We start from the raw sequence: 26,335 nt of genomic DNA on the forward strand, positions 1-26,335 counted from the left end.
TTCTCAATAAACCCATAACATACTTAAAAAGCAGGGAATTAGGGCGAAAATCAACATCTTGGAAAAGGAGGTTTCAAGTTGTGTAACTTAATTGTTTGATTCAGTATTAAATTTGACGCATTAAATCACAGTACAGATTACGTCAAATAATGGACTGACTGGCTAGATTTTGGGGGGCAATCTGGCGTTTTTGTTTGACCGTCAACATATTTTTATCAGAGACTTTCTCATTCATAGGAAAAGATATATTACAAATTTCTATATGTTTTGTAGTTTTTATATTGTAGAATGTTATGCAGCCAAACTGGCCAATCAGATTTGAAATAAAAGTAGAAAAAACATTTTTCTTATTGGCAGAGTGAAAATCCTGGAGGAAATGCCCCCTTCAGTGCCCTCCCCCACTTACACCTGGCCATGGGACAGGATCTGAGAGACCAGTTCAAAGAAGCAAGTGGATTAAGGACTTAAAGGAGGCCATATTTCCTAGAGACAGCTTAGCTGAGGCAGGGTGAGCAGAGGCCCTCCTAGAAGGTCCATCACAGCTATTATGGCCAGTGTGTCACAGATCATCCCGCAGCTAATGTGAAACAGCAAAACACACAAGCAGCCTTTGTGCTCTGAAATGCCTGTCAGATAATCTCACGTTTGCTGTCACACCCGGTCCCAACAGTGTAATGGGAAATGGGAAATAAAAACATGCAATTTAATGGGTCAGGATGGCCCACTCTGCAGAACAGCATGTGTGCTGGACAGACGCTCATAGCCGGCACACAATAAGGGTTGATGCGAAGAAGCGAGAATGCAAACTGGAATGCCGTGATGTTGTGCAATGTGCAGGAAACGCATCGTCAAATCTTTCTCCTATGATTCTTGCTTTCCTCTCGGCCCATAAGGTGCCTTATGAGCATAATCCCTTGGGAGAAGAAGTTCGGTCTCAGTCTCAGGTCATCAAAGGTTACTTGGGGATATTGGTTCAGTTATATTCTGTACACAGTCAGGCAAAGATTCTATACTTGCTGCATTTCTGTTAGCACCGTTATTGATATGTATATATTATGTTTGCACTAGAAATAAATGTAATACATTCTCTCGTTACTGATACAGTTAGTTTAGAGTTTATATGTATATACAGAAAGCCTCAGTGCAGAGACTTTGAAATAAGAATGTGGAGGCAGGGTGGGTGCTGGGGGGCTGGGTGGGGGGGAGGGGGGGGCAGAAATAAGCTGGCTCCATCCTGGCGCTTTCACACCACAGTGACTCATTTTGCCACCGTTCACAGATCCTGGCCCTGCTTCCAGAAGACACTGTCAAAATAAAATAATCCACATTCCATCTTCCTTCAGAAACTGCCATTCGAGACAGATGGCAGCACGCAACACCAGGCTTTTATCATGCTGGGGATTATAAATAATAATAATGAAAATAATAAAAATAATAATAATAATAATAATAATAATAATAATAATAATAATCTCACGAACAGACACAGTAGGAGAGTTCAAATTTAAATTCCAGGTATCTGCCAGGTATCTCTAAGATATGTTCACTTCATTTTAAAAATCCATCCCACACACGGACTCTCAAGCCAACTGCAAATGATGAGCACAATTCAAATCTCGGATGATTGGCGGAATCGCAGGCCACCCACAGGAACTCGACTGGAGCCAGTCAAGGAGAGGGGCTCACTGTCAAACACTAAACGAATCAGGCAGTTCTGTATCGTTAACGTTGTTTCACAGAATAACCCCCATGCTTGATTGGTCATCCGACTAGACCGGAACACCTCAATTTAGGGTATGGATCTGGTAATGCTATGGTTTTTACATAGGCATGAAATGGAGGCTTATTGGTCTAGCGTGTCGGCAGCGGGAGGCAAACTCCTCATTAAAGGAGAACACTTACAGTTCTATGGCCTTGTTCCACATTATGACGTATCCAGACAGGACGAAGGACTCGATGTTGACGATGTGAGTGTTCCCGCGCTCGGTGCCCACATACAGCCATTTACTCTGGAACGGCAGGTGGCAGAACGTGATGCTGGAAGTAACAGAGTTAAAGACAAAGCGAATGAGGAGGCAGCACATCAGCCTATGAGGAGCCCGGAGTAGACAGGGCTTCGGGGCCTGAGAGCGTGAGGGACCCCGCTTCCAGTCAGGGGGGGCTCTGATGGTTTTAAGAACTAAACATGCATGAGTTTAGGGTGAAAACTCTACGAATGGTCAACCTTCCGTAAGACGGAGGACCACACTGGACAAACATGAGCGTTCGACCTTCCTAAATTTCAAAATCCAAATCAAAAAAGGCACATTTCTTATTTAACCCAAAGGCATGTCTCAGAATAGACTTCATCATCAAGATTCATGCTCACTTAATACATACAGTATGTAATTGAGCTTTATCTCCAGATGACGTAATAATCCTCTTACTGTATACCCAGTCAAGCTAATAAAAATCTCGTTAAACTTGTAATTAGCACATAAGTTACAACGAAGCTCAGGCAATATATTATTATTATAATATATATATATATATATATATATATATATATATATATATATATATATATATAAATCTTTATATCAGTAATTAACATTTCACCTGGAAGGATAATAATCATAATAATCATTTGCAAATTCACTCTGGGATGAGACAGCAGCTAGTTACCAAGTCGATAAGCTGACATCATTGTCACCTTAACTCTGCAATAAGTTGCATACTTATAATCTCAGAAATTGTAAACAACACGTCGTTTTAACAAGTGAGAAGCAAAGTGATATTAAAGACAAGTGAATAAGCAATGACCAAGCCTCATCGCCACCACCATCGACACACTGAAACACAAGGGAGGCTCTTTCTTATAAAGTAATGATTTATATTCACCATAGAGATACTATTATACTTACTATACGAGTAACCTGTTAGTTTCTAGTCAAATGCTGCACATAGACACATATATAGATACAAATATATATCACATAGATGCAAATATACATCCTGCATATTTTCATTCAGTTCAAATACAGAAATATACATAGATAAGTAGAGGAATGATGGTCATATACAGGTTATTGAAACTGAGAACATGTCAGAATGTCCTGAGAGTTAGTATGATGGATTTCAATGGCTATTTTATCTTCATTTATTATTATTTTTTTATTTCTGCTTCATCAGCATACAGGGTAGGGTGGGAGTGTCATCCGTACTCCAGGGTCTTTGTGGGTGGAGTTTGTATGTGTGTGTGTGTGTGTACAGTATGCTACATTGTGGGACCAATGTCATAAAATCCTGTCGTTTTGACTTTGTAGGGATATTTTTCGGTCGCCTTACTAAAAATCTGTGAATGCTATCAAAAAAAAAAAATGGCAAAGGTCTTTTATTTCATTGGTTACTTATGGTTAAGGTTAGGGCTGGGTGGGGGTTAAGGTCGTCATACAGTAGTTGTGATTAGGGTTTTTGCCCATAGAAATGAATGGACGGTCCTCACAGAGATATCTATACCTAATCTGTGTGTGTGTGTTTATGTGTGTGTCTGTGTCTGCAAGGAAATATGACTAAGAGATCCGATATATTTAGTGTAAGCATGTACTGTGAGATGGACTGGCATTACATCCAGGCTGCTCCTCTGCCTTGGACCCTGCGCTTCCTGAGATGAGAAGTGATAAATCCTTCATTTGCCATTTGCACAAATACACAGCAGTTCTTCTCTTTGCCTACCCCATCTTGCTCTCTACAGCTTGAGGTTCACAGCACGGAGTCAGTCAACATGTGGCATCCCAAGAAACAGGGGGGTTAAGGGCCTTGATCAAGGGCCCATGGACATGTGACTGTTCTATCAAGGCTGGCGTTTGAACCAGCGACCTTCTGATCACAGGCACTATATATATATATGAAGTGGGTATATACTGTACACAGTATAAAGCTTCAGACTCTAGCTACTACCTGTATACAGTCCTTTACCCCATGAATATCGGGGGAGGGCATCGTAATTATTAACACCTATAATGTAATGGAAATAATCCTCACTCACACACTCGGTATGATGTATTCAGGGGTGCCACCTATTCATCCTCCTGCCGAAGAGGAACTGCTACATTAGATCAGTAAACTCCTGGCAGTCTTTTAGTTGTTTAAGTAGGACCATGAAGAAGGCCATACGAACTAGATAATGTTCCTCTCAGGGGTCCGAGAAACACCTTTAAAACGTATGTGTTCCTTATGTTTCTGAGAGGAAGACCTTGAAATTATGGTGAGAAAGGCCAACTCAGCATAAGATATGGGGAACCTTAAGGGAACTACATAAAAATGAGTATTTTAGTATGATTGTCATAACAAGGTCTGGTCTTTTCATATCGCTTAACTGAAATTAAGTTGAGAATTTTGGTTCCACAAAACGAATGCTACTTTCTTTTTTTTCATATCAAGATAAAGTAGAATATTTTTAAAATGGATTTTAGGGCTTGGTGAGAAATATTGGAAAATCAGAACGTTCCATATTCATTATTCAGTTCTGCTATATTCAGTTTAATTCAATTTATTTTAGAAGGTGCCCTTCTCAACATGCTGTTCCAGAGAGCTTTAGATATACATATATAAATATACATAGCATACTGTTCAAGTAGAAAAAGTCAGAATGCAGCAGAGTAGATGATCAAAAGGCCCTTAGGTTAGGCTAGTAGCAATAAAAACCTCTAGGGGAGCAAGGAAACTTAAAGAAACCGCGGTCTCTATTTCACCAAAGTGAATTTAAAGGATATAAAACAATGAGAGTGACACTTTCATTGCTGACGAATGTTTTATACTGTAGGTCATTCATCCAGCATGCATTTGTGATTAAGTTGTCAGTGTGGTGAATCTGAATCCTTTTTGAAAGATGTGCTTTTTTCCACTTCAAACAAATTGACTACTTAGACCACGAAATGAAAACATTGCGTCGATGTGACGTCCACATCTCTTCTCCTTCAAAAATGAGCTCTATCGTTGCTTCACATACTGTAGAGGTGGCCAGCATCGTTTTTAAGAGGTATTCCATGGCTTGGGAGACATGAAAAGAGATTTCATATTGGACAATGGAAGGTCAGCCAAGATCGCCGCTTGATAATTGACCATGAAGGCTGGTCCTTCAACAAAGGTTCAGAATTGACTTTACATGGATGTTTCAGTCTGTGGGCGGATTTTCGGTGAAAAATACAGTAAAAACAAGATTCCAATAAGCAGTGGAGAGTATATCTGCTTCAGACCTTGGAATGAATTTGGAATGTGTCCTTCTGAAAGTCACATTTGACACTGGTTCTCTCACCCATCACATTCATAAAATAAAAAATCCAAAATAAAAGCATTCTTGATTCGATAACTACATTATTATCAGGCACAATTTCAAAGCATAAACAAATTCAACATTTTACAAATACAATAATAATAAACTATTTTAGTGAAAATAATTTTAACTGTATACAAGTGCAAACAATGCATTGACAAATTTTTCATTCAGTAATTTGTAGCAATGCCATTAAATAAGAATATTCTGAACATTCTTAAAATATTGTTTTGAATTCAATTCAAGTCCGAGAGCTGTGTAGTAATTTTTTACATATTTTTATGCAGGAGGCTAAAGGAACAATAGATTACTCTGTTTTAAGATGGCTGGTCAGTCTATGTGCTTGACCTTCCACATAAGCCTCTGTGACATACTGTAGTGTTAAAAAGCCCACAGTACAGACACATGAAGCATGTCAAACCCTGTCTCTGGTTTGAATGGCAGATCCAGTGAAGAGTAATGATGTCGAGAGAGAAGGGGAGTTTGAATGTCCGTGCTACTGGTCAGAGGAACATAACATGACGTTGTGTTGATGTAAAGAATGCACAAGCCCAGAAGCATCCTGGGAAATCATTGTAAAATAACACGCCTTTTAGTATAGACAATATAGCCTGTTTATATACATATAAAAGGAGAGAGGCACAGTAAGGAGCAGGCACTGATTACAATGCACTGTCACACCCATCACCTGAGGGATGAGAACCTGAGTGCAGCCATGCGGTAGGTGATGCCTCAGCACCATACCAGTTTGAATGGACCAGTGTGAGTTTTGTTCCAGTGGCTGGAGTGCCAATCCTGCCACTAACCCACAAGTTATTCCCTGTATGTTGGAGGACCTCCTTGTAGGGCTGGATGTAGATTAACATCATATCCAGGATACAGAAATTGCAGGTTAAGGGCCTTGCTCAAGAGTCCAATGGAGGAGAATCACTCCAGGCATTCACAGGATTTGAACCAGCAACCTTCCAGTTGTGGCCACTGATCCCTAGCCTCAGAGCCAGCACTCCAACCCATACATATCAATAATCACTTAAAATAATCATAGAACTTATGCAGTGCCAGTGAACAAAGAAACAGTTTTCAAATTGCAACATATAACAGTACAATGTATACATTAACTGTACAACACTGTAATATCTATATGTGGAAACCTCCCAATAACACAGATTTTTTTAGAGCTTCCAAACTCCATAAAAAACATACATCTTCATATTAAATTTTTCAAGAGTGAAATTTTGTGATTCTTATTCTCTGTTATATCAAATGTACTCGCAGAGTGCAATAAACATTTCCCCAGGCAAAATGTGCATACTGTCCCTTTATAACAGCAATTTTGTGTAGTACGCCCTGTATAAAAAGGAAATTAGTGAAGCAACAGATACAAATGTAAAAATGGCAGAAAGAGAGAAGCATAGTAGTACTACTTAGGTGTATCAAGACTATTGAACTGCTCTTTTCATTGGCTCACACTGATCAGAGTACGTGCAGTGTGTGAGCATGTGCACGTGTCTGCGTGCTACTCACCACTCTCTGTTGAACTTGAGCGAGTGCAGGATAGCGGGACGCTTCTGCCGCAGGTTCCAGAGGTGCAGGGTGTCATCTGCACAAGCTGTGACCAGCGCCCCCTAGTGGAAGGCGGGGTACACACAGTATGGCGCGTCAATGAGCTGGCACGAAATCATTCATGTAAAAATTCCATTCCAAACATTTGGAAAGCGACGATGCGGTCGCTTTCTAGGGAGTCTGTAATTAGTGTCATCAAACAGCTGCTAATCAACAAGCCTCTTATCTTGCTAGTTAGCATACAGCACTTCTGTGTATGATTTCGGTAATGAAATAAAGTGTGTGATTGCAGATCTTTGGAGGTTATAGTCTGCAAGTATACATTCTTGGTTGGAGGGGGGACTTGCTTTGGCTGTGTCAAGTTCAGGCAAGCAAACAGGGTCCCGCTGAGTCAACATTTACCCAAAGATTCTGTGTATTTTAGCAGATTATGGAGTCTGGGTCTGTAGGTACAGTACAGGCCCAAGACCAAGAACTAGTAAACAATACAGCCCCACAAAGGGTATGAGGTTATTCAAATTTCTATTTTTAATCAGAAATTCTGTGAGTGGCCTGTGGAAATCTTATGTTCGTAAAATTTGCTGATTGCTTGAAGCATAATTATTGTTTAAGTGATTTCACAGGCTGTTGCATTTGCATTACGTTGGAAAGCATCTCCTTTTTTTTTTGATATCGTGTAGAGTGCAAATGCTGCCTTTCCATAAGTACAGCAGAAGGGAGGGATTTATGGAGGAACAGGCCTGAAATGAATCAGGGCACAGCATGGAGGAATCCTCACGAAGGGTTAGGCAGGGAGGGGAAGTTGGTGTCAGATTAGTGAGCATATTACCCTCCAGAAGCCAAGTAAATTAACCGGCAAGTCTCCTCACGCTCTTCAAGACCTGCCTGCACAGATATCTGTGTAAACACACAGAGCTGTGAGTACAGGGATGGGAATTCATGAACGTGTTTAAGTGTGTTTGCGTACTGATGTGGGATTTGGAATGTCACTTTCCGGAAATCCTAAAATTTACTTTACGATTCCCTCTGTGAAACCTTCTGTCATCTGCAATCTTAAGGGTGTTTAACCGTAATCTTATTCAATGACATCACAGTCCTGTTGTTTATGCATCCTGCTATTTTATCCATCCATCCATCTACCCATCAGTTTTTTGTACCTACTTGTCCAATGCATGGTTACGGGGGTCCAGAGCCTATCGTGAAAGCTACGGATGTAAAGCAGGAAATAAACCAAGACAGGGTACCAACCCAAAGCATAAACCGAAATTTACAGTCTTTTGCACTTATAATTTGATTTAAGCATGTTAGTTTTGTACTCTTTGGTATGATTAATTTAGATACGATCGATATGTTTACGTCAGCCCTGATTATGTATGCCGTTGTTATCGTAAACAACCTGAAATCTGATTTGATTATTAGGCTTAATATCATTTGCTGGAAAAAAAATCCTCCCCTCTCTTAATCACTGTCTCCACCAATCACTGCTGAGCCCCAGACACATTCCCCACTATGCAGTCAGCTATATGGAACTCCCAGAAGGACACTGTCTAGCTTCACGGTGGTAAGAGAAGGAGGAATTTAGGGTGAGGAATGAGGTGTTTAATGACACCAAGAACAAACTCAAGAAGAATACAAACCTGGTTAAAATCAGGCATCCATATTCCAAAAACTAATCAGTACGCAGATAATTGCTAAAAAGGCCCCAACAATCAGTGTGAGAAATATGTACAAGTTTTTTTAAAAAACATTATGCATTTTATGGCACAAAGGGGGCGGCATGGTGGTGCAGTGGTTAGCACTGTCGCCTCACACCTCTGGGACCCGGGTTCGAGTCTCCGCCTGGGTCACATGTGTGCGGAGTTTGCATGTTCTCCCCGTGTCGTCGTGGGGTTTCCTCCGGGTACTCCGGTTTCCCCCCACAGTCCAAAAACATGCTGAGGCTAATTGGAGTTGCTGAATTGCCCGTAGGTGTGCATGTGTGAGTGAATGGTGTGTGAGTGTGCCCTGCGATGGGCTGGCCCCCCATCCTGGGTTGTTCCCTGCCTCGTGCCCATTGATTCCGGGATAGGCTCCGGACCCCCCGCGACCCAATAGGATAAGCGGTTTGGAAAATGGATGGATGGATGGATGGCACAAAGGTCTGGCAAGAGAGAAATCTGAAGTAAGATGCAACGGGCATCTTACTTCACGGTTATGTTAGATGTTTTCCAATTGATACAAAACTGATTGAAGTGAGATAATCCCCCTAGATAATGTTATGGCTGGGTTGTAGTTAATGGATATAGTCTGGGTTTAATGTACTGAGGGAAAGAGGTTGCTACTAGAAAGATGAAAACCCCACAAGCGTCTGATTCTCAAACCCTGGCACATCTCACTATGTCTAGCAATATGTGATATAGCATCTTCATAATATTTTCAATCTGAATCAGGCCACGGTGAGATGAGATGTTTCATCTCTGTTGCTGATACCGAGTGGAAGCCTTGTAACTCCTCTGATTCTCATGGGTCACGCTGAGGAAAACAAGACAGAGATGAGTGCAGCCGAGGTCCCAGCTGGGCATTCTCCTGTTATTTGCATTACGAAGTTCAAGACCACATTATATCATTCAATCATATGCTGACATATTTCTGAAATTATACCTTTAGGCACATTTATTTTGTTAATTTGCCGAAGGCTAAAAACGATTAAGCGTTATTGAATAAAGCTACTTTAATAGTCATTTTCTTTTTCGACAATTTTAGAAACATTCTAGAACAAGCTGTTCCCCAAGCATCGCGTGTGTGTATCTGTGCAAGAAAATATGGTTTTGTAGTGAACACACTGCAGCATTTTACTCAGCCGGCACTTCTCCATTATCCTGCAAGAGTGCCCCCATCCCCATACGGCTCCCAGACTGCCTTATAAAGTACTGCAGGTCCACATCTGCCAACAGCACGCTGACTCAGCATTTTGCAGTATATATGTGTGTATGTGTGTGTGTGTGTTTGTGTGTGGGGGCGGGGTGGAGGAATCCGACTCAGATAAATAAATTGCACATGGCCCGGGGGGGTTTTGGGGTGCAATGGATTGGTTCTGCGTGAGCAGGGAAGCTGCAGCACAGGGGGGCTGTCACTTGGGTGGGCGGTGCCTCCCTCTGGCATCTCACCCAGTCCGAACACAAACAACCAAACAAGCTAACGGGCAGGAACACGTTCTGATCGTTTCGCCTGCCTCTTTCACATATTCACATACCTCTTTCCTCAGAAAGACAGACTAATAAAAAAGTGTGATTTATAAGCAATGCAGTCCTATTCGACTGTTGTATTTCCACACTATCGTGCGAGGCCATCAATTGTCAGTGACATCTACACACATGAATAGGATTGTATTTATAGCACTTCGTCAAACCAGAAATACATTGTTCCTGTATCTGCCTCCTCCCTCACACTCCCCATTTCACTAGCTTGTACCCCATAGTGGAACGCTGGGCAAACTGCGTGTGAAGTAGTCTCCCCCCCCCCCCAAACCAGGCAGCACGGATGAACCATTCTCACTGGCAGGAATCACACTAGCAAGGCTGCAATCACGGCTTGGCTCCAATTAGCTCACGCCGCCATTCCGTAATTAGCCCCTTTCCTTCCTGTCAGGATTATTAAGACATTGTTTATTCTGGCATCCTGCAGGCCAGCGCAGGCAGAGGGGGCATGGGCGCAGGCAGAGGGGGCATGGGCACAGGCAGAGGGGGCATGGCACAGGCAGAGGGGGCATGGCGCAGGCAGAGGGGGCATGGGCGCAGGCAGAGGGGGCATGGGCGCAGGCAGAGGGGGCATGGCGCGGGCAGAGGGGGCATGGGCACAGGCAGAGGGGGCATGGCGCAGGCAGAGGGGGCATGGGCGCAGGCAGAGGGGGCATGGCGCAGGCAGAGGGGGCATGGGCGCAGGCAGAGGGGGCATGGCGCAGGCAGAGGGGGCATGGGCGCAGGCAGAGGGGGCATGGCGCAGGCAGAGGGGGCATGGCGCAGGCAGAGGGGGCATGGCGCGGGCAGAGGGGGCATGGCGCGGGCAGAGGGGGCATGGCGCAGGCAGAGGGGGCATGGGCGCAGGCAGAGGGGGCATGGCGCAGGCAGAGGGGGCATGGGCGCAGGCAGAGGGGGCATGGCGCAGGCAGAGGGGGCATGGCGCAGGCAGAGGGGGCATGGGCGCAGGCAGAGGGGGCATGGGCGCAGGCAGAGGGGGCATGGCGCGGGAAGCGGCTCGTACCACAGCACAGTCATGCCTTCCTGGAAATATGAAGGAATGAAAAGCCATGGAAAAGACAGTATGGGGGGGCTGTCCATCCCAGCTGGGTGAGTCTGTTCTTATTTGTTCCCCATTGTTCCTCATTGTTCCCCATTATGATGTCACTATATATGACTGTTATGATTCTGTTACCATAGTAACCCCAGGTCACAGCCTTGCTTCATGTAAGGACCCAAACATTCATGCTTCGGGGTGCCTGAGCATGTCGTCTCTCTTTTCCTTTCCCCACCAAAGCAGCACGTTTTATATTCACATGATCTACGACTGGCTCAGTCCCCTGCTCCTGTATGCTCTTCAAAGGGGAAATATCTCAAACGGAGCTCCTTTGCCCTGAGAAGCTTGGGACTTCCCACTTGCAGATACAGTACGGACTGCCTCTGGCCGCTTGGCTCCTGTAATGCTTTTCTTCCTTCAAAGACCATTTGTTGCCTTCTCATAAACTTCACCTCATGCTTTGTCAATAGCCACTCTTCATGCAGTTTACAATGTGAGCTATTCAACCATTTATTACTTTTACGGAATCAGAAACACACCAAAGCCATTAAAGGCTAGTACTGTACAAGTGGCTTGACACATTGCATAAAGTATAGCCAGTGATGGGAGAAGTGAGCCGTCAGAACCCACCGTTGACAGGACTGCTGTGAGCTGTCATTGCCGGCTTTAACCTGATTGGCACCAACAGTAAATCAACAAACACTAAATTAACCAATGAGATGGCAGCATAATCAGATGGTGTCTGACATCATATAGTAATCTTAACCACACTGGGGTTCAAAGCCTCCTATCTTCCAACTACCAGTTGGTTTTAAAAGCTTCTTAAACAACATGTAAAATCAGACAGACAAATTCAATATGACAACTTAAGTAGAGCCAGAAAGGTTGTTGTCTTACTCTGCAGCCAAAAATAACATACGTGTTACTTTACACTTTCCAAAATAAATGCGATGATTAAAAAAATGAAAACACCAATTAACAGATTTCTAGTTTCAAAACAAACATTGAGATTTTACCTTGTTTTTAGTTAGTCAGCCATTAAATCATGTAAATAGATACACAGACACAAGGACGGATCCTGGCAAGGCCAGGGGGAGAAATTGTCCAAGGTGGCATATTCTGAGGGGGTGCCAACTTAGCAAACCCAGTCAGCCCCACCCCCTTTGGGTCAACAAGGGTGAAATTGGGTGCTGAAGTATATGGAGGTGCTGGAACTTGCCAAGGGCTTTGAGCACTACTGCACAGAAACATGTTATAACATTTTAGAAAAAAAATAAAGAAACATATGTATGTATGTACAGTACTGGGCAAAAGGAAATGTGCTATTTATGTGGGTACTGAGTCATCATTTGCTCAATAAAAACACCATTTAACATAAAAACATATGCAAATAAAGAGAAACAATGAAAACTAAAAAAGTTTCTTGTCATTTTCAATACTGATACCTAGTTGGAAAGCTAGATAAACTCCGCTTCAGTTCCCAAACCTCTCCTTGGAAGCAGACCATTCCGTGTATTCGATAAATGTCATCACCAGCTCACTTAATTAATTAATTCAGTTATTTAAAAAACTCAATGAGGTATTGATTAGCCATATGAGTTGTGCTAGTAATCCAGTCAAATAAAGCCGGGGTGTAATGGACGGTTGCTGAAAAACTGGGGTCACTTTAGGAGAGGGTTTACACCAACACACTTTGGGTTTACACCAACGCACTTTGGGTTTACACCAACGCACTTTGGGTTTACACCAACATAAAGATTATTTAAACATCATTTTTATTGGCTGCCTAAAATGTTTGCAGAGTAGGCCTCTTGTGTGTATCTCTGTATGCATATACATGTATATACTGTATACGCGGTGCTTAATTGCTCGTTAGCTATTTCCCAACTCATTCTGTGACGCTCTGTTGATTAATGAAGTTAATTATAACGTGAATCCATTCAGCTTTTGATACTACTGTAAATGTAGGCCACTGTGCGCTCTGAGCCTGAATGGTGCGTGTGCCTCATGCTTTTCTTCATTAATAAACACAGAGTCACCAGGACAGGCGAACGGCAGCCAGTGACAAAGAGCACAGTGTGAGAGAAGCACCTCTGCTGTTCCTCTCGGCGCACTGCCATGCTAGCTTGCCTCCATCTTCCCTGTTTACGAGAGACCCTGGGGAACTGTGTTGACCTAATAACCCCACAAGCATTAAGAAAGAGCCTGCCGGACTGATACTAAATATTTTATTTCGGAGCTGATAATAGGCAGTGTGTGGTTACCCAGGTCAGGGATTCATGCATAAAAAGTTACTGGTTCAGAATAATCATATTACAGTTACACCTTACAGTAAGAATCCATTCGTGGGAATTTTAGTTTTACTTTACTTAGTTTACTTATTTACCTGTGCTACTTCATGGATTGGATGGCACCCTTAGCTTTTTATTTACACATAAATGTTCTAAGGGCAGAAGGAGCAATTATTGGTTCAGAGAGATAACCAATCAGATTGTAGAGGAGGTGGGTCCAAGCAACGAGAAGAGATGGGACCAAGATACATGATTGGTTGGTCCCTCCTCTTTCTGTTGCTTGAACCCACCTCCACTACAATCTGATTGGTTATCTCTCTGAACCAATAATTGCTCCTTCTGCCCTTTCAGAACATTTCTGTGTAAATAAAAAGCTAAGGGTGCCACACCCAGGGAGTCGTCTTCTGCGGGGCCTACAACTTCTCAAACCTCCAGTGTCACTTCCCTGCAAAGTTTCACCACCAGTGACCACCCCCCCCCCCCCCCCCCCCCGCCCCCCGCCCCAAGTGAGGAGCATGTAGAGCGCTGGCTGTGACAAAGTGACATGCTTGTCTACTGAAGCTTGCCTAAGGTGTCACATGGGCACTGGCCCTTAAGCCCCACTGCTGCAGGGGTGCAGAATAATTGGTTGACCTAACACTCTGACCCCAAGCTCTGCTCTCCACTCTGTCCAAGTGTGTGTGCGTCTCCAAGGGAGCTGGGACAGGGAAAGCCAGAAGCTTCATCGCACCCTCTACCAGTACAATGACCGTAATCTGCTCTGTCATTTGCGGAAGAACCTTCACGTCCTGCAAGGGCTGCTTATTTTCTTAAGCATTCTGATGGCGTCCATCAGATACGCCGACAGGGGAATCGAAGAGGAAATAAGTGATGCTGTGGGGTCACCGGCGGGCCCCAGCTGACACAGTGTATATCACCGGGTGCATTATCTCTAAGCCTGACCAGCACCGCCTGCCCCAGGTTCGGCCTGACATATCAAGCTGTAGATAAAAGGATGCTGGGGAGGGCATGGTGCGTGGAGGACAGACGGATGTATCACTGATTACTGCAAGGCATCGCCATGCAACGAGAAACTAAGCACGGGGTGCTATCATACGCTGGCCTACATGGAAAATAAAAGTATAAATAAATAAATTCATACATGCGTGTTATATCCATAAAGAAAAGGACTGAGCAAAATTAAACACATTCGAACCGTGGGGGTCGCATGGAATGTTATGGCTTTTGACCTACGGCAATCTGGAAAATGAGGAGAGCAGTGCATTCTGGGAGATGGTTGCCGGCGGTGCAGCAGTCCATTTCTGCCTTCGCTGGGCCTGTTTATCTCATGTTAAAGTCCACATTGATGTGGGATGAAATGCAACGACTGTTGGAACATCGCCACTCACGAGAGCCGAAGGATAGCGCATCTGAATATTCTAACTAAAGCCATTCCAGGTTTAACTGAAAAATTGAAAATAACCAGAATAACCGTCAATCCTGTACCATCATCAGCATATTTCCATTATTTCAGTGGAAAATGTGTTATAAGCAGGGATGGACATAACTGGTACGCAAATCCGCATTCACCTTTGAGAACGATACGCGCGACAACCGATTGTTTGTAAAATCGCAAATTCGTACTTATTTTATGTGCATCTGCGCTGCCATGACAAGAAAATACCTTGCATTTTAACCCGTATACCGCAAATGAAGTTATGAGTTAGCATATAAAGATTAAAATACATTATATTTTGTTTTCGCACGTATCGTTCTTAAAGGTGAATGCGTACTTGCGTACCAGTTATGTCCATCCCTGCTTATAAGATGAATTTAGAGTAATTATTTGTTGTTGGTGGTAAGATTGACATCATTATTATTATTGCGCGATTCAATAATAGTTGCTAATGTATAATAGTTGCGCATTTTGCTGTAACTGCAGTTGTCGTTGTTGTGGTTGCTCCTGCGCCACTGGACCTTCGCAAATACAGATTAGGTAGCGCGATCTCCCTTACTACTAAGTGTACCCTTACCCTGTGCCTGCTGACGCTGAGCAAGAACCGCGAGTCAGGCGGCTCCAGCTCATTTCCATGTGAGGCATAGGGAGCGGGAGACGGGTACATTGCACCCTGGTCCCGACGGGTGTTTTGGGGCGCTGATTTGTTGCTGCACAGCCGCACATCTGCATGACAATGACAGCAAGGCCTAGCAGATGTGGTTAGCAGGAAGCCACGTGTGTGTTTTATGACCTGAGATAACGTATGCTGCAGTAAAATAGCGCAGAACAGCTACACACATAGTCCGGTCATTAGTCAGTGATACCAGAAGGCTGGGAGGCATTAATCTGCCAGGTAACAGCTGGCACTGGTGCAAACTTACATCGGCATCTACAAATGAGCCTCCATGTAGAAGCTTCACCATGTGCAACACATCCAACCTTAAGGGCTCATCAGTCAGCTAGTCCAGATGAGGCGATGTGACATGCAAAATGACACTCCCGTGACAAGACTCTCCCACTCGTTCATAATGGCAAAGAACGCGAGGCGCCCCCTACCTCATTGATGAGGAACTGTAGCTGAAGGACAGCAGCTCCGCTGTCATGCTGGCAGTAGCAGTCCACGCCTGGTCGTCCCAATCTGATGATGTCATCAAGTCAAGGAGGTCAGACAAAAGTCTCAAACACCACCACGTTGGGGCAATAATAAGCTTAATAACACACCACAGATTAAAAACTCAATACTCAAAAAAAAACATTATTTATTATACGAAATAATCCACCCATGCATTTTGGTTATATATTTTTAAATCAACATGCATAAAGTCAAATCAAATGGCCCAAACCAATGTCACATAATTACCACCACTGACAGCTTCTGTTAATTTTAAGGTAACATGGTTAATGTACCATTAAATAGGTAAACTGACATGCTTTGACTTGGAAATCAAATGGTTCCCAGAGCTTGCAGGAATCACATTAAGCAGCCATTCGATTAATCCAGACCCCTTTTATAATCTACTCTAGCATGAAACAGCTTTCTCATACTTCTAAATACAGGTCCATTCACAGGGCAACCCAGTTTGGGGAAAAAAAGCACTGTAGAAAAAGGCAGAAGATGTTTGGAATTCAATCCCCCGAATGCCACAGAGCAGAAGTAAGGGCTTGTGGGTCACAGCTTAGAGACCCATAATGTCTATTTAAAGCCGCCGTGAGTCACTAGGAGTGTGAGACACACACAAAAAAATCCCCCAATTGTCAGACGGCTTAAGATCAACTTTTTTCATTGTAAAAGACAATTCTATGTCAGCCGTACTTTTAAGCAGCTGCTCGAAAGCGTCCTTGGGGATTCACACAGATAAAAATGATGGTCATTCTCCTCCCAAGTTAGCAGACCCTTAAGAAATGAAAAAGGCCAACTTATCAGGCACAGAAATGGTCAGTCATACGAAAAGCGTGCGGTCATGCCGTCCAGCCATGACGTGGTGTACCTGAATTCACACAGAAAACTTTTGTTTCCACAATCTTTTACTTGCAAGCAAATATGCATTTACATCACGCAGTTTCAATGATGTTTTCATTGATTAAATTCACGGACATATAAACATATTAGCAATATCACTGAAAATTGCCTCGGGAGAATCCATCACATGCCTGCCTCTGGGATACCAGTCACAGTATAGGGCATGTACCAGTCTCAGGATTAGCCATTAAAATATGACGATTATTGCATCCCATCTCACGGCGCTGTTGAAAAGTAATGTGCAGTGTTTGCCTAATTCCATTCAGAGGGATTACAGAAGGTCTTAGACTGTCATTTTTAAAAAATAACTAATCTTTACAACTCACTAGACACACAGAATAACATAACTGAGTAATAAAAGGACTTACGCATTAAGACTCAGGTATTCTTTAGTACTAAAACCAGCTGCAATAGGACATGTAATACCGAACCAGAGTGAGCACCACCGGCTCTGAGACGTCGATTTCTGATTACACCCGGATCCCGCACACTCCTCACTGCTAAGCAAAACGCTTAAACCACCAGACTCCATGGAAGGAACATTTATATCATGAGACAGCAGGTACATTATGCGATTTCTCTCAATATCCGGCAGTATTACAGTATGAAGCAAAGTAAGAAAAAATAAGCCTGCAATATATAACCAGTTACATAACCAGAAAATCAGGCGAGGGAGCGGGCTTAAGTATATTATTGTACATTTTAGGAACACTGAAGTGAAAAAAAACCTTGTTTATTGTATAAATATTTGGATCAGCGAACTTGATTTTTGGTGCAAGAGTGTTCTGATAGAAAGCATATCGGTGATGTCAGCGCAACCCTAAGAACTCTCATCCATTTGGTAATCTTGCTATGATATTTCTGACAGGGTCAATTTGAAGATAATCTATGGTGGAAATGCATCAAATATAATAATGTCCAGAACGTAAACCAAAAGCATACAATGTCTTCATGAAGACTGTGTTTATGGGGACATTTAGGCACTTTCCGTGTACCCTTCCACCTCCATAATTTTTTTTTCCGACTTTTTAAAGCTCTGCATTAAATTTACAACCTGACCCAGGACATTTCACAGAGATGGATGCTTGAAAATGAGATGAGATGAATGAGAATACCTATACAGCATATAGACAGAGGTCTTTTGAATAATTCTGTGGTGCCTTAATTTTCGAACCGTAAATTAATTTAGGATCATCAAAGCAAAGGTTTTAAGTACTTTTCTGGTCCTAACAATTTTGTAAAAGCCCTTGCGCCTTTATATTAAATATGCATGTATGCCCCGTTAGATTAACTGCCATGAATCTCTCATAACAAATGATAGAATAGAAAAGAATGAATATGACTAATCAAATATTAATTTACACTTTTAACTGCATTTCCAGTTACAGTCTTTATTGCAGCAGAATATGCAAATTGCAGAACCCACAATTTAGCATCATAGTTTACCTTGTACGGTTTTTTCCCATTTTTTTTGGTCAATTTTTTCATTTTCTTTTTTTAATTCTATGCCATATATGAACGATTAAAAGTGGCAGTGATGCAAAAAAAAATGTAAAAAAGTTAAAAAGAGAGAAGACTACATACAATATTTCCTTGCTTTTCTTGTAATGACACACTTGAGTGGCATGGAATCAATGGAAGAAGCACAAATTAGGTCAGGTCAGAACAGCCCAATGAAAACCAGATCTATGAAGGCAAAGCAGTACCCTAAAATGGATGTTTTTAAATCCACATCCCTGCTCGGCAGGCAGGTGCGCTTGCTTGATTTTAGCAATTTCTGATTAAATTGCAATGTATACCGCCAAGGAAATCTTAATGAAACATGTGGAGGCAGAAGACTGCTATCCGTTTTCCATAATCACATCTCCTGAGTCATTGAGACCTTTCATACAGGACAGGAGGCAGGGGACACCCAGGATGGGATGCTAGTCCATCATAGTACAACACATTCACACACAATACTGAGACACAATCCACCTGCATTATGTATCTTGCACTGTAAAAGTATAGCAGAGTAACCAGGAGTATGAAGTATAGAGGAGTAACCAGGAGTATAAAGTATAGAGGAGTAACCAGGAGTATAAAGTTTTGGGGAGTAACCAAGAGTATAAAGTATGGGGAAGTTACCAAGAGTAGAAAGCAGAGGAGAGTAACTTTAAAAAAGCACAGGCAGAACAGGTAGACTTCTCACAGTGAACCACAGCGGGACTCATACCCAAAACCCTCAGAGATATGAGATCACAGCACTGCCCACTGAGCCCCATGCCACCCTACAAACACTTACACCTGCATGTGTTTTTTTTTCCATTCCAGTTGTCATGACCTCCTCTGGGTACAGAGTGGGAACAAAAAGTGAACTCAGGAGGTCCTGATTTGAAGAACAGTGACAGCTGGGGAGGATAGAGCCACTTAAATAAGCTCTCCAGGATGTCAGAGAGAGCCCCATTGTACCCTCGCCATGGGGAGGGGATGGCGTCTGCTGACGAGTGCCGAGGAGGGCTGGGAACTGTGATTGACCCCCCCGCCAGGCTTGCGGACCATGGCTTATCCACAGAATGCAAGCTTACATGTAGCGCATTAGCAGCCAAACCAGATTTCCAGACACCAGACTTCAATTGCTCTACTTTTTCTTCGGCAACAATTGTGCCTTTTATTTGACATGATTTAAAACTCTCATATCATCTGCTGTCTATTCTGTGAAGAACGGAGGATGTTAATAGTGCCACGAATCAGGCATGCTCAAGTGGTGTTATCAGGGAGCTTTTGACCCTCTGAGGCAAGCCTTGGGGCAAGAGGAGTTTGGGGCGTCCATCGACTTACATTCGAAATGAAAGTTTAATTGTCCATGATGCTTTTTCTGCTGTCGATTGTCCTTGGTTTAATTATCTTGCTAAGTAGCATAACTTTGGATTCTCCCCTTAGGAGGATGAGCAAAACACAGATATTTTAATGGTACACTGCCTCTCCTCGCATCTTCATTATTTCACCATGAATCTTGCCAGCCACCTTCAAGATACCCTGCGATTCCTCGGGGGCGGCGGCAGAGCTTAATTTGTGCCGCAGCTCAGCTCCGGAGCCTCTGGCACAGAGCAGTCTGCTCTCTCTCAGGTATGCTCTGCCACCTCATACGCTACACCCAATATAACTGAACTTAAAATTAATTTGAGTAAAACTTTGGCATGAATACAAAATGAAATAAAGATTTTTGACATCTGCCACCGCACGCAAATTAATATATTTCGCTAATCTCCCTTTTGATTTGAAAGAGAAAAGCTACCATATACATGTGTAGAAAAATCCAGTTTTTCACCACTAAAATAGATGAGGTTACATGCCAGGTTGTTACAGCAAAATATCCATCCATCCATTATCTGTAACCGCTTGTCCTATTCAGGATCGTGGGGGGGGGGGGGGGGGGGGGGGGGGGGGTCCTGAGCCTTTCCTAGGGGCTACGGGCACTAGGCAGGGAACAACCCAGGATGAGGCACCAACCCATTGCAGGGCACTATAGCAAAAATAATTAAAAGGGAATGTTTAAAAGACATAAAAGAGTAATATTTTGAATTCTTTTGGCAAAGCAAACGAGCTGTCGGAACCCAAGCAGACTAGATATGAAATATGAAAGTGACAGAAGAACAAGCAGAGACAGCAAGGAGAGGAGCAGCATTTGTGGATGCTAATGCTAATGAGAACAAACAGAGAAAGCTGAAAGGGGAGCAGCATTTGTGGATGCTAATGCTAATGAGAACAAACAGAGATAGCAGAAAGGGGAGCAGCATTTATGGATGCTAATGCTAATGAGAACAAGCAGAGATAGCAGAAAGGGGAGCAGCATTTGTGGATGCTAATGCTAATGAGAACAAGCAGAGATAGTAAGGAGAGGAGCAATGTTTCTGGAAGCTAAGGCTAATGAGAACAAACAGACATAGCGAGGAGAGGAGCAGAATTTGTGGATGCTAATGCTAATGAGAACAAGCAGAGACAGCGAGGAGAGGAGTAGCGTTTGTGGATTCTAATGCTAATGAGAACAAACAGAGACAGCAGAAAGGGGAGCAGCATTTATGGATGCTAATGCTAATGAGAACAAGCAGAGATAGCAGAAAGGGGAGCAGCATTTGTGGATGCTAATGCTAATGAGAACAAGCAGAGATAGCAAGGAGAGGAGCAGTGTTTCTGGAAGCTAAGGCTAATGAGAACAAACAGACATAGCGAGGAGAGGAGCAGAATTTGTGGATGCTAATGCTAATGAGAACAAGCAGAGACAGCGAGGAGAGGAGCAGCATTTGTGGATTCTAATGCTAATGAGAACAAACAGAGATAGCAGAAAGGGGAGCAGCATTTATGGATGCTAATGCTAATGAGAACAAACAGAGATAGCAGAAAGGGGAGCAGCATTTGTGGATGCTAATGCTAATGAGAACAAACAGAGATAGCAGAAAGGGGAGCAGCATTTGTGGATGCTAATGCTAATGAGAACAAGCAGAGATAGCAGAAAGGGGAGCAGCATTTATGGATGCTAATGCTAATGAGAACAAACAGAGATAGCAGAAAGGGGAGCAGCATTTGTGGATGCTAATGCTAATGAGAACAAGCAGAGATAGCAGAAACGGGAGCAGCATTTGTGGATGCTAATGCTAATGAGAACAAACAGAGATAGCAGAAAGGGGAGCAGCATTTATGGATGCTAATGCTAATGAGAACAAGCAGAGATAGCAGAAAGGGGAGCAGCATTTGTGGATGCTAATGCTAATGAGAACAAGCAGAGATAGCAAGGAGAGGAGCAGTGTTTCTGGAAGCTAAGGCTAATGAGAACAAACAGACATAGCGAGGAGAGGAGCAGAATTTGTGGATGCTAATGCTAATGAGAACAAGCAGAGACAGCGAGGAGAGGAGTAGCGTTTGTGGATTCTAATGCTAATGAGAACAAACAGAGACAGCGAGGAGAGGAGCAGCCTATGTGGATTCTAATGCTAATGAGAACAAACAGAGATAACGAGGAGAGGAGCAGCCTATGTGGATTCTAATGCTAATGAGAACAAACAGAGATAGCGAGGAGAGGATCAGCCTTTGTGGATGCTAATGCTAATGAGAACAAACAGAGATAGCGAAAATCAGAGCAGCATTTACGGATGCTAATGCTAATGAGAACAAGCAGAGATAGCGAAAATCAGAGCAGCATTTGTGGATGCTAATGCTAACGAGAACAAGCAGTGACAACAAGGAGAGGAGGAGCATTTACGGATGCTAATGCTAATGAGAACAAGCAGAGATAGCGAGGAGAGGAGCAGCATTTGTGGATGCTAATGTTAATGAGAAGGACTGCAAAAAGGTGCAAGAAAAGTGCAAGTTGATGAAAAGTTTGATTTAAGGAACAGGTTTCGATAGATAATACCAGGGGCATAGTTAGAAATGATTAGATAGAGAGTCATTACTGGGGTGGGGAATGGTAAACTTACTGTATATACAATACAATAAGCTATTCAAGACTTAAGCCAATAAATACACATTTATTTGGGGGTCTAAAAACACTTCATAAGGGCTAAGGCTTCCTTAAAATAAGCACAACAATGCCTCTGGATAATACCACATTTTTAAGTAATTCTCATTCGTAAACACTGATTTGTGTGTATGACATCATCATGGACTTTACAGTATGATGTCAGAGTACACAAATTAAGCACTGAGTGGTTATGGATTAGTGCTCAGTCACACGAGGTGCAAAGCCAGACCTCGCATTAATTTACAAGCGCAGGCATGTCCAGTCAAAGGGGGCAGGAAAATATCTGAAGTGTGATAAACAAATTTTTGACCATGAAAAACACGACCAATTAAGTCTGTTGTTATTGTGCTCTGACATTGTTAGCTATTTTTAATGCTTTCAAGTTTAATTCTTGAAATCTTTACTGAATCCGTTCAATGAACTAACTATACAGATCCAGTTGCTGTAATTGAGCTGTTCGGAATAAGAATGACTCATATATCACATTATATTATCTGTAAGTGTCTTCAGTGTGGGTCTCAAGTTTTCCAAACAGGGCACAGTGCCATCTACACTGGAAGAGGGGCAATTATTGAAAATCCCATTAAAAAGGATTTTTTTTCCCCACTGACCGCAGGCTTGTAGCTCAGTAATAAAGACACACAAATTAAATGAAATGACTGTGGTCGTGCACAAATGGAGAGAGAATTTACCCCTTCTCCACCTTTGCTTACCCACCATACTTGTATGAAATTTTGATCCCAATGAACTACATCATATTGCCAAAGTTTATTTTTCTCCCCTGCAGGAAACCTAGGAGACCATGGGAATGGTCTCCAATCTCACGGCAGTGATTACAAAGCTGTTCTCCTGCTTTCGCTGCCTGCTGATGCGATAAGAATAAGAGATGACTTGGGAAAGGGGCGTGAACCAACACCCATCTCCATAGACCACGCAAAGTCTCTGCTCCCTGACAAGTTTTTCACCTGCCGTTAACGGCAGCTTGGAATCTTTGGGAGCAGATGAGATGGAATGGAAAGCCAGAGAGGGAAACAGAGAGTACAAAAAAAGGAATTTCAAACCCCATTTTGGACAAACTGGGGCATTCACACATGTTTACATATTTACCTTAATTGAATGAAAAGCTTAAATCGATAGATCACATTTCTAAATTACATATTCCATTGGGGAGTGCGATAGAAGTGCATGACATGAGAAAAAACATCCAGGAAAATACAGGGAAATAAATTAAAATAAACCCCAAATGCAATGCTGAAAAAGAATAAATACTATTCAGTTTGTCGCAATATTTATATATTACATAATGGTGACCAAAAATCTCCAAAATAAAAAACCCACGACTTTGATGTCATGTGAAGCATTTTATCAGGGAAACGGGAAATTTAATTTAAAAAAATGTGTGACTGCAATGAAAAAAATAAAATAAAAATACAAATATGTATGTCAGATTTTTTTCTGTGCTGCAATTCATATCCTCACAGCAATATATTCCAGGAGTTCTTTGTATGTAGTTATTTAAATTATGTTGATCATGTGACTGTGTGTGTGTGTGTGTGTGTGTGTGTGTGTGTGAGAGAGAGAGAGAGAGAGAGAGAGAGAGAGAGCGAGTGAGAGAGAGAATGCATTGTTTAGTCTTACCATACGTAGTACTGAATTATTTATCACCAGCGGATCACTCTGATAGAGGCACTGTCAATCTATGTAATTTTGAAACTAATTATTTAATTACCACGTGAATAAAATAAACGAAAGATCGATGGATGTGGGGAGCTGGCTGAGTGAGTAGAAAGACCACAGAGTTACAGAAAGAGATGAAGAGGCAGAAAAACAGGAAGAAGAAATGGAGAGAATATAAGAAGAAGTGAACAAAAACACTTTCTTGTTTCCTTCTTCTCTCACTCTTTTCCATTAATCTTTCAGGGCAGCAGACCTGTGCAAAGCAACTATTTCACTGACTCATTCAGGTATAAATTTTACTGCAGCTGTTAAGGTAAAGTGTCTTGGTACAGCAGGGCACCTCCTGGGAGAGCAGCAACCTTCAGCTTGAGGACGAGGGAGATCCTCAGAGAGCACAAAACAAAGCCAAATGGTGTGTGTGCGTCTGTGTGTGTCCGGCAGATGGTCCTGGTTTGCAGAAGCATATATCCAGGAAAGCAGAGGTCTAATGCAGAGATAAAGGGAATCACTGCTGACCTGCATTAAAATCCCAGCCTGTTTTACAGGCAATTTAAAATCACCGTTTTTTTTTTTATTATCTAAATATATCTTTAAGCATAGCTTGTGCCATTCTCACTCCATCCATCCTCTAACCTCTCCTGTTCAGGGTCACAAGGTTAACTTGATTCTAACCACTAAATGTAAGTCTATTGAAAGTTCAGAGAGAGGCGTGGCCATTTGTGAGGAAGAGTCAGGTGACCATATCTGTTTTGAGTCACCCTATCATTCAAGACTGAATTTACTGTGGTTGACATCTTTAATCTTTTTTTTTCAGTCCGTTGAGGTGACACGTCACATGACCACTGGGCAATCAAGGCAAGATGAATTATAAAAGAAATCACCAAACTGCAGAGCTGAGCATTTTCGGAAAGTTCTGCTCATCTTCACTGAGCTGACTAGCCAGTGAATCTACAGTTGGCGTTTCTGGCAGGTGCCTCTCATGTTGCATGCAAACGTAAAGCACAATCCCCGCAACATACATTCATTGATCATTCTCTGTCTACAATATTGATTTGCTTTTCATCACTAATAAGCACATCCTTGTACTTTTATTTCCTTGTTCAGCAGAACAAACCACATATACATGCCAGCTCTTTTCATGACACATTTTTAAAACCGTCAAAATGGATTATCGTGTTAAATATATAGCAGTCATTAGCCCACTGACCAGCTCTGGACATATGCATCCACAGAAAACTGGAGGGAATGGTTTGCTTTTAAAGACTGCAAGAACTTAGTCTTCATTGTGGTGAGGAACGGGACAAAATGCCTGGAAATGTGTTTCTTCAGATGGGCCGTTGAGGCTCCTGGGCTGCTGAGTGATCATTCAGACGTTTGTCTAAGAGGCTGCATCTGACTGCAAACACAGACCATCAGTTGCTCTTAAGAATGTTTCCCCACTAACGAGGCAGGTTTTGTACTCAATGGAACATGGCAGATCAAACTCACCCGACAAGTAATCAGAAGGCCTTAAATGTGAACATCAAATACTTTCTGATAGACACCTCTGTATTCAGTTGTCTAATAAATCCGGAAAAAAGTAGAACTTCCTTTTTCTTGAATCTTGTTTTGTCATAATTTCCCTTATCTGTAGAGACAATACGCGAAAGATTTTATTTTAGTGACATTAGCGACATGCTACCGCCTTAAAAACATCTTTCTTTCTTTTCATTTTCCCCAGAAATAGACGGCAACATGAGGTGCAGCTCACTGAAACTCAGCAGCGTTAAATCAGCTGTGAGAAGCTGCGTCAGCCTCATGGAGAGTTTCTCTGAATTAATTTAGCCCTGCTCTGCGTGACGCATATCTCCTCTCTCCACCCGTCCTCATTGCACATACTAACTGGCACAGAAACGATGTATTGGGGAAATTCACGGGAATCTATATAAGACAGAGGAAGCTGCATGTACTGCTGCTGTTTGCTGTTTGATGTTGTTACTTGTCCAGGCCTTACGGATAAGCGTGGAGCTACCTTCTCAAAAGGGCGCCAAAAGATACCAGCGTGTCTGCATGTAGCACCTCCTCCAGAATGGAATCTGAGTCCGTATTAGCAGCCCGGATCCATCCAAACTGACTCCCTCCTCTCCTTTAGTGAATCTCTACACATGTATCAGACAAACACCCCCAGCTGACGTACCGATGGCAGTAGCTTTTGTCCTTTTACTTAAATGCTGTGTTCAGT

General features: G+C 42.6%; 1 protein-coding gene across 14 annotated transcripts in view; it reads right to left on the reverse strand.

The window, feature by feature from the left end:
• The window catches only part of LOC125709747 (syntaxin-binding protein 5-like), a 113,803-nt gene that overhangs the window by 47,670 nt on the left and 39,798 nt on the right, over window positions 1-26,335 (reverse strand). For all 14 annotated transcript variants that reach the window (XM_048978513.1, XM_048978499.1, XM_048978501.1 and 11 more), the window contains exons 3-5: window positions 15,974-16,055; window positions 6,839-6,939; window positions 1,903-2,037 (exon numbers count right to left, since the gene is read on the reverse strand). In XM_048978513.1, coding sequence (XP_048834470.1) covers window positions 1,903-2,037; window positions 6,839-6,939; window positions 15,974-16,055 — 318 coding nt within the window. The remainder of the gene's footprint in view (window positions 1-1,902; window positions 2,038-6,838; window positions 6,940-15,973; window positions 16,056-26,335) is intronic.

The sequence above is a fragment of the Brienomyrus brachyistius genome, chromosome 16 (assembly GCF_023856365.1).
Source record: "Brienomyrus brachyistius isolate T26 chromosome 16, BBRACH_0.4, whole genome shotgun sequence".
NCBI lineage: Eukaryota > Metazoa > Chordata > Actinopteri > Osteoglossiformes > Mormyridae > Brienomyrus > Brienomyrus brachyistius.